We start from the raw sequence: 13,455 nt of genomic DNA, 5'->3' as shown, positions 1-13,455 counted from the left end.
CTAACCTTTCCCCCACTTTCCACCAGCTTCCTTGGCAAAACACACCTGGAAATGAACCAGTTTTCCCTGATGTCTATAATTTTCATATGAATTTAAGAAGAAAAAAATACTAAAGAGAATGCCCAGCATACTAGGGATGCTTGGGGATGCTGGGAAGCAATTACCTGTAGTCTTCCTCAGACATGAAAATGAGGGTAGACAAGGAGAGAGTACTTTCATCTTTTGACTGTTACAGAGGAAATGAGCTTTGAGGACCAGGGGTCACTTCCTTCAAGGAGCTCTTTCTGCGGCTCACCTGAGTTCAGTCACTGGGAAAAGCCACCTCCCCACTTTGTGAACAGTAACTCACAGGTGTTGAGTGTTTTCTGGGGCAGAAAACAGGGGAGAGGAACTCGGCATTCCAGATCCACAGAAAGGTCGCTGATTTGTGCTTTCACCCAGCCTTCTTCTGCATGATTCTAAAAGCAAATGTTTTCTTACTTCATTTCAGAGATGTTTGATTTCTTAGCTTTTTTAATGATGAACTTTATTTCATCAACTAAGGCAATCACCATTTTTATTTCACTTTGGAATTCATTATGTAAATTTCCTTTCTAAATGCATTTTTTTTTGCTTAGGATAACATTCAAATTTGGTTGTTTTCCCCTGATAAATGCTACAATGATGTGATGGTGGGAGAAGACATCCTAGGAGTATGCCAGGAAGCAGGATTAATCTACAAAATGATTTAAGAGTTAAAAGGAAAATGAGTTTGGGGCCTTTCATATCTAAGAAGATACAAAATTCTTTGTTTAGTGGAAAGATCAGTGTTAGCCTACCTTTTTTAGAGTTAGACTAATTTGTTTTAAATTACATGTAAATTACATACACACATATACATGCATGTATGCATATATATGTATGTATACATCTAATCATCCATCTACATATTTAGGTATCATACACACATATGTATAGTGGGAGTACCCCCAAGATTAATATGTCCGTTTTCTTTGAGTTACCTTACCAAGCAGGTGCACTGGACAAGGAATAAGCCTGTTTGCCAAATTGGGAGCCTGTAATGAGCCAAAGTCTTGCTCACTCCCAGATGCCTTTGCTGGTGTTCTCTGGCTGATCTCACTGAGCTGTGTACCTCAGACTGACTTAAACCAATCTTGTGATCAACTGTTCCTGCAAAACAGTCTACTTCTGTGTCCCACCTGTTCCTGGAAAGGACTGTCCACTCTCCACCCTAACCCTTCCTAGAACCTCCCTTTGTGGTTTGCAAGCATAAACTTCCCTGCCTCTCCTAGGCTGTAGGCTTTCTTGTACCCTGTACTTGACTGCCTCAGCACTAGTGTCTGATTTTTCTTCTAATGGAACCTTTCTGCTTTCAACTCAACTTGGATTTCTGTGTATGTGAGGGGTGAGCTTCACCTGGTTGAGAATCTATATAGTAGCCATAAGCTTCACATGGGCATGGGTGCCATCGGCTGTCATGACAAGCCATGAAATTACAACAATGTACACCTCTATGTTGTTTTAAAGTCTGCCAAGTGTTTCATATATTTTATTTCATTTGGGTGATTAAGGCCCATGATATTGGTTTGAGCTTACATTTGGTGAAAAGTTCAATCTTAGACTCTTGAAGTCATGGCCTAAATGACAAAAGGGCCTTCTTTATTAGCAACTAGTTTGAAGGGGAAATAACAGGCTTTGCATTTGCTTTGCTGAGGTTTATTTGCTACAAACCACATGTTTGACATGCCTCACATTCTGATGATGGAAGAGGTGGATGGGATTGTCTGCCTTGCTCAGAGACTTAACCTGAGCTACTTTGCTATGAGCTGTTTTCTACAAACTGATTGTCTGACTCAGCATGCTGGGGAGTGAATAATTATCTGGGATCTTCTGTATTTCCCAGACAGAACTGATTAATGTAGTTCTCTGGCTTAAAAAGAATCACCGGCTAAATGAACATTTTCCAACACATTTTTGAGGGTGATTTTAAGTCAAAAGGGTTTGCAAATGCTCTGTCAGTTTGAGAGTAAAATGAGAGTGGACTTATCTAGCTGGCAAGCAGTAAGGCTCAAAGCAGTTAGCAGCTTGCTCGGTGTGGAAAGATGTTCTTAAATGGACAGACGATATCAAGGCCTGCCATCCAGAACTGCGAAATGCCAATGCCAGGAGCACATGAGTTTTTCTCACTCATATATTTCCCTGCCAGGTTTCTTTTAAGTGTGTGCCCACTCACACTCACAGGTACTGAGTGGGAAACTGTGACCTAAATTTATGTGTGATGAGCATTGGGAGTGTGTCAGTCCCATCCCAAGGATACTCCCAGGATCCCGAGAGAGTGTGAGTGTAACCACATGGTGGTGGTCCTTCTCTGGGATGGACACCTGCCAGTGTGAGGGCAGATTGGAGTGAGTCAGCACAGAACACGTGTGCACGTGCCCCATGTGAGAGGTATGAGGTGTTACAGTAGGGGTGGACCCCACACACACACACACACACACACACACACGGCATCCTAGTGTTAATGATGCTATAGATTTACCTAGAATACTAGGAACTCTCTTTTGAGCATGTCATGAAGCATGGAGCAGAGAAACAAGAACATGCATTCAATCATGGTGAGACATACATACAAAGATGACATGGAGTTACATGTATGTAGTGTGACTTCTTTATACATGTAGTAGAAAGAGAATTAGTTCTATGTCTTAATCTTTATTCTGTTGTGATTGACTCTGGACAAGTCATGTGATTTATCTTTTACTCTCCCGGTTTCTTCACTGGTCAAATGGGTAAAACAATACCTGTTCTACTTGCCTCATGAGTAGTTAGGTCATCATGACTTAATGAAATAATACATAAAGGTTCCTTGAAAAATACAAAGTACAAAATAACTAACAAATGTTAGTTATTGGCATTTTTATGAGTAATAATGCTTTTATATCCTTCATTTGATCTCTACTACTAAGGCTTATGAAAATTATATTTGGCAAAAATCATTCTACAAGTCTATATCCCTTAATCTTAGGATATTGTGAAGTGGTGGTGGTCATTTTTCTCAAGTTTACGGGAAAAAAAGGTTTTTCTCAAACAAGTTTTAAAAACAAGTTAAAAAAAAAAAACCCCAATACAGGTTAGGTGTGGTAGAACATGTCCATAATCCCTACTACAGGAGAAGCTAGGTTGTACAGAAGATAGAACACTGAGCCTAGATTTAAGAAGATCTGAGTTAAACCTAAGCACAGATACTTACTAGCTGTATGACCCTGGGTGAGTCACTTAAGCCCTATTTGCCTTAGCTCCATATGAGGACACCCTGGAGAATGGAATGGCAAAGCACCGCAGTATCTTTGCCAAGAAAACACCATGCAAATCATCCACGGTTGCATGAAGAGTGGAACATAGCTGAACGACAGACAACAGCAAGGCTGGCGGATCCCTTATGTTTGGGAGCTCTGAACTGAGCTAGGTTTGGAGTCCATTGTGTGTCCACACTAAGTTCAGCACTAATATGGTGAGTCTTTGGGAGTGGGGAGGCCACTAGGCTGCCTAAGGGAGCTCAATCCAGAGCAAGTCAGAAACACAGCAGGTCAAAACTCCTGTGCTGACCACTACTGGGCCTGGGCTTCTGAATGGTTGCTGTTCTTCCAGCCTGGATAAAAGGGAGATCGAGGCTAAAAAAAAAAAAAAAGGTTTCACCTCTGCCTAGGCTTAATTCTATTTTTTGCCTTTCAAAACCCGCCAAAAGATTAAAAGGGGCTTAGACAAGAAAGAAATGACAACCTGGGAATGAACATCTCTTAATCATTTTATCCAGGCCTAGGAAACACTTAAAATCAGACCAGGACACCTGAAGACTGCAGGGGTGGGGGTGGGAGAAGACAGCAGAGTCCTATGGGTCTTCTCACCTCAATTTTAAGTTTCTGAAGGGTGTGGAGTAGATTTCTTTGTGGGGTAGCTAGGTGGTCCAGTGAACCTGGAGTCAGGAAGACTTATCTTCATAAGTTCAAATCTGGCCTCAGTTACTTACTAGCTACGTGACCCAGGCAAGTCACTTCACCCTTTTTGCCTCCGTTTCCTCCTCTGTAAAATGAGTTGGAGAAGGAAATGGCAAACCACTCCAGTGTCTTTGCTAAGAAAATGCTAAATGGGGTCACAAAGAGTTGGAAAGGACTCAACAACAACAAAAAAGTTGTGTTTGTATCCTTCTATAAGCACCTACCATTCTGTTGTATACAAAGCCAAAGGACAGAATTTGTGTATGAGGTGGAAGATGTGCTCTAGCTACATTTCTCTCACTCTTTCTTGCTCTCACATTTACTTCAGCTAGCAATATATTTTCATCATTTACCACACACTAGGTATAAAGATATCCCTGAGAACACCAAACATTCTATCCCAAGAGAATGGTTAAATGACTTTTAGAAGGAAAGGGAGCACCCAATATCTGTATATGATTGTAGAGGAAGCATCAGGGTATGGTAGAAGCACACTGGTTCTGGAGGTAAAAGACTTGAGTTCAAATATTACCTCTGACACTTAATATTGGCATGGATAAGTTACTTAGGGAGGAGAGCTCTTCTGGCTCTAAATCTGCTCAATTCTGACAGTAGAGAAATGGAAACCCAACAAATCTGTTTGCCAATACCCTCCCTGTCACACCCCTTTCTCCCTAAAAGAATAACGCGTGATGCCAAGCACAGTTGTAGGTACTTGGAGTCTACATAACTATTCAGGTCTCAGAAGGTCCCTCACTTCCTCTTTCCAGCTTCTCCAGGCTGCAGCCATTTGTGTTGGTCTAAGTCACAGTGAGTTAGGAAAATTATAGAGGATGTGGCTAGCTTTAAAAGAAAAGCTAATTTAAGTTTCCCTGGTCTTCTAAATCTTTGTGGACAGATTGGTCATTAAATCATAGTAGAACATTTGTGTGAACTATGTGAGAGGAAAGGCTTGGTAATGAGGTTAATTTGGAGGATGGGATACATGGGAGGGAGAGCACTATTTCCCAGTCTTTAGGAATGCAAGGGCTCTAGTTTCTCCAGAGAGGTGTGAACGTGCCATCCATCGCACCACCTCAGGAGAGACTTCTCACTGGAAATGTTCAGTTCAAAGTCAGAAAGTGACAATCTCCCAGTTCACTCTTTGTTTTCTCTCAGTGAGAGATTCTGAAATGCCCACTTTTGGGGACATCTAAAAGGAACACCCCCCTTACCCTCAAGAAAACCTTCATATGAAATGGCACAGTCACAAACGCTAATCTTCCATCTGTTGGCTCTTCTTCCTCCGCCCACCTCCCAACTCCTCCCTCTGCCCAGACACCAATCCCTGCAAACAGCCAGAGGAACTCAGCTGCTAAATAGCAAACAGATGGAACAGACACTGAAGACCACGGCATGTAATAACTGCAATTGAAACTGCTTTTTCCTTGTGGATTTGCTGGTGGGAATACTGACCAATTGTTATCTTTTCTTCCAGGTTTGGAAATAGTTGTGAAAGCAAGTCACCTTTGCTCAGGTTGGGGTGGGCGGTAGGTGGTTAGAGTGTGTTTCTGAGTGGGCCAGATTCAGGGTTCCAAGGGACCGGTTCACACTTCTGATGTGGAGAAGACTCAGTCTAGCAGCTTCTCCACTGCCTATTTCCCCTTCACTAAAAGACCAGGACAAAGAGGAGAAGTTGGGGAAACTTTTCTCTTGGGCATCTCACACTTGCTTGATGATGCCTACTTTGACATTATGGAGGAAATGTATAAAACCTGCATGCTATGAGTCTGGGGAAAACATCTCTCCAGAAACAGCCTTTGAGGTCTGCAGGATCATGCTGATTTTGTAGGATTCCAATTCAGTTTGAGGATAGACTGAATTATGTCAACAACATAAATGAAATTCTGGGTCTTTTCCGGACTAAATGGTGAAAATTTATACTCAGTCTCCCCAAATCGTTTAAAGTCTGTCTCTAAAGCTCTTCATATTCTTATGCTACATATGGAATGAATAGACTAAGAAAAATCCTAGTCAGCAATGGCTAGATAATTAGAGTTTTAATCTTGACAAATTAATCTCTTTAGAAGGGTTTATGAAATGATTTCCCATTCTAAACAGGACAATTGGCATCTTTGGGAGGAAAAAAAGAAAAAAAAGCATTGGTACCTTAAGTATTTTGTGTAATGTAGAGTGTTAGTATTGTCTATGTCTAAATCCAGCTGACTTTTTCCCATGGTCTAATCAACGAAAAGAGAAAGGTTTTTTTTTTTTTTTTAAGACTGAAAACTTTTCTACTCAAGTATCAAAACTCAAAAGATAGTCTCCTCTCTGTGTCCCTAATTCTAGCAAAACTGGGATGAGAGAGAGAGAGAGAGAGAGAGAGAGAGAGAGAGAGAGAGAGAGAGAAATAGGAGGAAAGGAGATCCTTTCTCCATTTGAGGAAATTTGTGGTAACAGCAGTTGGCAATATGGCAAACCAATTAGAGACTAATTTGTGATTGAAATGTAATCTGTTTAGAATGTATTTCCAAATTATGACGGGATTGGATGTTTTATATATATTGAAATTTGGGGGCTTGGGGGGGGGCAGGTACAGGTCTTTAGGACTGTTAAAAGTAAAGTCTTGGTGGAATTTGGATTCAAACAGCACCAGCCCTATCTTACTCTCTCCCTTCCCTGCAAAGTGATTTTTTTTTTTTGTTTTACTGTAAGGGAAGAAGGTAATTTTATCAGAGAATGTTCATTCCTAAACTGAACTGAAGCCAGTCTAAAGGTTTTGTCTCTAATTAATCCAAAAGTAAAGGGAAAAGTAACATTTGAGTTTGAAGGTTTAGGCCTGTATTTGGTGCTTGAGAACTGTCTAGCACAGATATTGTCAACTCTCTAGCTTGTTTTTGTCAAAGACAGGCTTAGAAAAATGTGAAATATTTTGAAAATGTACAGTTGTGATCTTCTGTAAATTATCTGGTAGGATTTAGTTGCCTAGGAAAATTATTTTGAGACTAAAATAGAAATTAAATAAATTAAAATAGACCATTCATTTGCAAGCTCTTAAGGAAGAAGCCGAATGGAAGCATTTTCCTTGGGAAAATGAGAATTTGTCCCTAAACTGTTTCGCTTTTGATCAAAGAAAGAGTAAAAGTTTTGCAACATATTCAGTAGAAATGATTGGGAAATAAAGATATGAGGCAGGGGTGGGTAACTGGTGACCTTGATGCCACAGGTGACCCTCTAGGTCTTCCAGTGTGACCCTTTGATTGAATCCAAACTTCATGGAACAAATGCCCTTAATAAAGGGATTTGTTCTGTAAAACTTGGACTTATCAAAGGCCAAACCCAAGGACTTATAAGGCCAAATGTGGCCTTGAGGTTGAAGGTTCCCTACCCTGAGGGATCAAGCAAGTAGAAGTCAAAGAAAATGTAGTGTGGAATCAGTGCAGAAAGTCCATAGGAATAAAGAGAAAGAAAAATTTTAAAGTTGGAAACCCATCTACATTGACACAAGTGTGGGAAACTCAATTAGAGGGTCACATGAAGTAAAGGTCAGGAATATAGAACTGTGATTTTTACCAGGTTGGGACAATAGAAAGTTCTCATCTTTGCCAGCTATCAAAATATTTGTAGAAGGCCAAAAAGAAAAGGCAGGGATTTAATAAAGTGTTATAGAAAGTTTAAGAGCATTTCAGATGTCAGTAAGATAAGACAGAAGTGGTTGGCTTCTAAATATTTTCTTCCAATGTGTAAGAAGATATACTTAAAAGAGTCATGATGACCATAATTATATAAGTGGCCTCAGAACCTTTACTGTTATTCTGATGAAAACAATGACAAAAGGTCAAATGAATGTAGTCATCCCAAAAACAGTTTTATATTTGGTTCTGTAGATAATAGGCAACCTGAGTGAAAAAGTTTAAAACAAAGTTCTGAATCTATTTCAATTCCATTGATGCCTATTTTTATAAATGCCCAAATATACAAGCTTTGATTATGTGTTAGTAATTGTATTCAGAAGTAAATGTCGTCAATGAATTAGAGAGCTAAACCCAAGACAGAACAAAAAACCTATCTGATCATTTGTTATTGTTAAGTAATTTTTCAGTCATGTCCAACTCTCCATGACCGCATTTGGGGTTTTCTTGGCAGAGGTACTTGTGTAGTTTGCCATTTCCTTCTCCAGTTCATTTTACAGATGAGGAAACTGAGGCAAACAGGGTTAAGTGACTTCCTCAGGGTCACACAGGTTAGTAAGTGTCTGAAGCTGAACACAATTGAACAGCAAGATAAGTCTTCCTAGGTTGCTTAAGTTGTCTATTTCTTCTCAGATTTATTGTAGTGTAATTTATTTATTGATATTTGTTGTAGATAACATTCTGGATTTTGTATGATTTGTTCTCCATGTTTTTGCTTCATCACCACCATAACACTCTTTGGACTAAGCTTCCTACTTTGCTTGCTTACTGTGTTATGAACCTGTAAATTGGATAGTCCAGATTTGATGATAATTCTAATAGAGTATCAAAGGAGGGAATGGTGGAAGCAGTATACAGAACCTGCTTGTTGTGAGTTTTGGGGAAAATACATCCCCAGAAACAGCAGCCTTAGAAATAAAGGAAATGTAGCCTGAAGTATTGTGCTGATTCCATCTGAAAGGGAGAGCTCTAATCCATGCCTCAAATATTTTGATGAAATCAACCAGAGACCTTCTAAGATGGTCTGATGAGATAAACTATAGGGAAACCCCTACCAGAATAAACCAGATCTTGGTTTACTCCAAGGTTACTCCAAAGTTAGGATATTCTCCCCCAAAATGCCTAGCATCCCATCTTTTTTATTCAACCTTCCAAAAAAGGAAAGTGACTGAGTAGTCTTACCTGAAAGACTTCCTCTGCCACCTGTCCTAAAATTTTGTAAAACACTGAGACCCCCTCCCCCCCAATCTCTGCAGAACTGTTAGCCCCCTGGCAACTGCCCTTCCTCTGGTGTGAATGAAACTTGCTACTAGCTTTGCATCTTGATCGATTTATTTATTGGGAGGAATTATTGTCCAGGAAGATCTTGGGACCTCTGGCCTGAAGAATTCACCAACAAATTCAAAGCAGACTTTCTTTTTGACTGGAGAGCTCAGGGAAGAGACCAAGGGTGGGCAGGCCTTTATATGCAAGGGATTTCACTTATTTGCTTTTGCCAAAAAAGGCTCCTTTAAATGCTACCAGGACACCATCTGCTGCCCAAAACTGTTTTATTCCCATTTGTCTCATTTCTCCCCTTCACTGCCTCTATTTCATCCTGTACACACACGCACGCACGCACACACACACACACGCACACACACACACAAGCTATGTGATTCTATGTGACTTTGGTCAGGTCAACCTCTCAATCTTTCTAGGCAACTCTCTAAGAGAAGGTTAATCTCAGTGAAACCACAGGTCTCAGTTCACCATCTCTCTATATTCCCATAGAACTTTAGAATTTAGTTTTGCATTGTGGCACACTCGGTTTTCCGAATTATTATTAATGGTGAGGGAAAAAAAGTCTCTTTCAGTTCTAACCCTCAAGTACTTGAACGCTACTGAACCTCGTCCTCTAGGCAAAAACACACCCTCAACGCAGAAAGAAACCAGACTTCTGAATGAAGATGAAGACTGAGCTCGGCTGCTTGGCAGGTTGGGCTATCTTTTCTTGTGTGCCTCTCATCTCGGTATATCCCTATGCCCACTACACAGAAGACACAGCTGTCCCTAAACGCCGGCTGAAAAAAAGTTTGCAGAGGTCGGGGAGAAGGGAGCCTACATCCCTTCCCGCAGGAGGCCACGCCCTCTCTTCTTCAGAACTCTAAAACTAGTGTGACTGTCATCTCCAGTCGTCCCGATCTATATCTCACCCCTGGACCCAGATGACTCAGGAGGAGAAAGTGAGGCTGGTGACCTTGCACAGCCCTCCCTCACTTACATGTCATGGCATCGCCTCCCTGAGGTCAGGCCCTCTTCCCGGAAAGAAGGAAGGGCAAACGACAAATCACAAGAAGAAGCTGGTGTCGAGGTGTCTCCCCACCAAATTAGGAGCTGGGGCAAATTTGAGGTCTGGTTAGAGAATGGACAACCAGGAAAACCGCCCCCATCTCAGCACCCCTCTCTGCTACAGCGTCTCAAGTCAGTGTTGGGTTAAAAAGATTCATCCCCCACTGTCAGATTCCATTCCCCTTGCGCTCCTAAGCGCGCCCTTCCCATTACTTCCCCCCCCCCCCCCCCCCCCCCAACTACCGTAGCACCCTCATATTTCCCCTTCCTTCTTAAATCGGGCTAGGACAGAGGAGGTAGAACAAGTCGTCAGCCCCGCCTCTGCTGCTTCCCGCCCGCCTCCTCCTCCCTGGAATGAGGCCGGAGATGGGAGAGCGAGGCAAGAATCAGCATCTGGCCAGGGGGCCGAGCAGCTGCTTTCCTCTGCCCTGTTCCCTTTCGCTAGTCAGACCTCTTCATCTTTCAGACCTTTCTTGGAGGTGGGAAGGGGGATGGGGGAAGGAAAAAAAAAGAAAAGAAGGGGATGGATTAGGAAGGATGAGTGGGAGGGGCGGGGGGGACCGCCCAGACTGGGGTGGGGCGGTGGGCGTTTAGGGTCTTCCCCAGGTTTTAGGCTCGCTTGACACTTCCATGAGTGACACGAGGGTCACTGGCTATTCGTTCAACACCATGGGAGTCACGTCCAACTCCGGCTTCTACCTGAGCCGCAAGGTGGTCGTCCTCACGGTGGTGGTGCTAGGTGCGCTACTGCTGGCGGTGGCGGTGCTTAGTTCCTTCTACGTCCGCTGCAGTCACTCGCCGTCACAGCCGTCGGACAAGTCCAAGACCGTGATTAGAGCCGCACCGGCTGTGGGCCTCAAGCAGCAAGCCGAGGCAGAGAAAAAGGAGCCCAGGAGCAGCATCGTCCGCGCCCCCGGGACCCGGCCGAGCGCCGCGAGACCCTCCTGGTCCTGGGATCACCCGAGCCAGTCCACCTCCGGGTCCCAGGACCACCTGAGCCTGTCCACCTCCGGGCCCCTGGACGACACGAGCCAGTCCACCTCCGAACCCTGGGACCACCTGAGCCTGTCCACCTCCGGGCCCCTGGACCACCCGAGCCAGTCCACCTCCGGACCCTGGGACCACCTGAGCCAGTCCACCTCCGGGCTCCTGGACCACACAAGCCTGCCCACCTCCCGGCCCCAGGACCACCCGACCCCATCCACCTCCGCGCCCCAGCTCCAGCCCACCTTCGAGCCCTGGACGCATCCGCGCCTTCCCTCCGACGTGGTGCCCCTGCACTACGATCTGGAGCTCTGGGTTCCCCTGCAGCCAGACCGGGTCCAGCAGTCCTCAAAGTCCTTCAACGGGCGGCTCAACATCACTGTGAAATGCGTCTCCCCGACCACCCGGGTGCTGATGCACAGCTTCCACCTAGGCTACGAGGGCGCCACGGTGCTGGGGCCCTTGCCCGAGGGCCCGGGGTCTGGCGCGGAACCGCGGCCAGTGGGCCAGGTGGTGGTGAACAGCTTGTGGGAGTTCCCGAAGACGGAGTACCTGGTGATGGAGCTGAGGGAAACCCTGAAGCCCGGACGCCGCTACGTGCTGCAGTTCGTCTACTCCGGCTTAGTGAACGGCACCGACAAGGATGGGTTCTTCCGCAACGTATATTCTGACCAGGGAAAGAACAGGTAAGGGACAGTGCTCTGGTCCTCAGCCTCTCTTCACTGCTCCTCCTGGTTCCTTTCTATGTCCGCTTTGGTTTTTTCCCGTTTCCAACGCCCCCTTCCCCACCTTTCTGCACGTTCACCCCACAAGATTTTCCCTTCGCTTCCTGCCATCTTATGTATTCAGTATTGGAGGGCTACCCCCATCTGCTCCTGTTCGCCAACCTCTTTCTCCACCCCCCAGTCCAAGAGCTGAAGTTCTTCCTTTCTTTCAGAAGGACAAATGCAGAAGCATTGTCCCCTCGTCTCTCCCCATCCCTCCCGAGCAGGATTTCCATTCTCACCTTTGATAAATCTGACTTCATTCCTTCAGGTTTTCCAAGAGGATGCAGTTTGTCTTATTCCTCTTCGTTCTCTCCCCCCCTTCCCCCCCCCCCCCCCCACCTGTCCTAACCTGCTCAGTCGTGGACAGCCAGCTTCTCCCTTTCCCTCCTTGAGGTTCCATCTCAGTTCCATCTGTCCCGTCAGCCCCTTTCTGCTCTCAGGGCACATTTGCACATTGTTTTAGCTTTTCAGCACTCGTCTTCTAAGGGCACCCAGTTCCTACTTCTGTCACCCCCGTGCTGCACTTCACCTCCCCCTCTAACTCTCCGACCTAATAGGCTTTTCCTCTAGAAATGGAAACTGATACCAAGAGGATGTTCTCTGGGTTTTTACAAACATTCCTGTATATAATCAGCTTTTCATTGCATCCCATCGGAGACAGCTCATTTATGGCATCTTCTTACAACCTGGAGAAGAGGAATCCCATCCATTTGTCTCTTTCTGAGCTTTCTGACTGCATTAATTAGACAAAGCATTTGAGGATGCGGTTTAATAAGTAAGATGCCAAATAAGTATTCCCGCCCCCTTTCATGCCCTCGAATTCCCTTGTTCACGAGTTCTGTGATGTCTCTTATGGAAAAGAAAACGACAGCAAGACTCCACTGAGTTTCTTCCTATCTCTGATATTTCTTTAAACTCACGACATTTCTAATTAAGTCTGGTCTTTTGCCTTAGTGGGTTCACAAGTCACACCCTTTACTTTTATAGCACGTCTGTATTTTACTTCTGCATGGTATTGGTATTAAGGTTTTCAAAAAAAAAATTTGTACAAGTTTCTGGATCTGAATGAATTCTTGATGAACTTTTGGGCGTGAGGCTCTCTTGGAAGTTGTGGTTAGTGTGGAATACCACCTCTGTAGTGCAAAAAAACCCCTTTCTCTTCACACTTAATTTCTATCACTCATTTTTTTAATCGTGCCTTTTTCTCCTCATCTACCTTAGAATCTGAAGTTGTGAGTTAGAACAGACTTTGGAGATCATCTGATCTAACTTTCTCATTTTACAGATGAGAAAAGCAAGAAGCAGAAAAATAAATGAATACGTCCAGTGAGTTTCAGAAAGAGGATCTCAAGTGCAGGTTCTCTGACTTCAAGTTCAGTATTCATTCCGTTATGACATCTCCTTTCAGAAGAAGGAGGATCTGAGATTCAACTCCTATATGTAGCTTATTTTGTGTATGTTGGTCTGCATATTGTCTCTCCACTAAGATTATAAGGTCCTTAAGGGTAGAAGCTGTCTTTTGAATCTTTTTGTAACCCCAGTGCTTAGCACAGTACCTGGCACTCAGAAGGATACAATTTATTTCCAGATTGCAAATTAAATTGGCAGTCTGTTGTACCTGTCTTCTTAGTTTTGCATAGTCTAAAAATATTGTACAACAATGTGGAAGAAATACTCAGTACTTTATGTTTTTTAGTTTCAGGGATG

At 43.8% G+C, this 13,455-nt stretch overlaps 1 protein-coding gene across 1 annotated transcript in view; it reads left to right on the top strand.

Moving 5' to 3' along the window:
* Positions 1–10,630: 10,630 nt before the first annotated feature.
* The window catches only part of LVRN (laeverin), a 53,778-nt gene continuing 50,953 nt past the window's right edge, over positions 10,631–13,455 (top strand). The window contains exon 1 of the mRNA XM_069087754.1: positions 10,631–11,667. Coding sequence (XP_068943855.1) covers positions 10,667–11,667 — 1,001 coding nt within the window. The 5' untranslated portion in view covers positions 10,631–10,666. The remainder of the gene's footprint in view (positions 11,668–13,455) is intronic.

Source organism: Petaurus breviceps, unplaced genomic scaffold (assembly GCF_028583685.1).
Source record: "Petaurus breviceps papuanus isolate PSGF00001 unplaced genomic scaffold, PetGlider_PUasm1.0 183, whole genome shotgun sequence".
In the NCBI taxonomy this organism is placed as follows: domain Eukaryota; kingdom Metazoa; phylum Chordata; class Mammalia; order Diprotodontia; family Petauridae; genus Petaurus; species Petaurus breviceps.
Note: the sequence above shows the minus strand (reverse complement) of the source record. Positions and strands in the feature narration are given on the sequence as shown.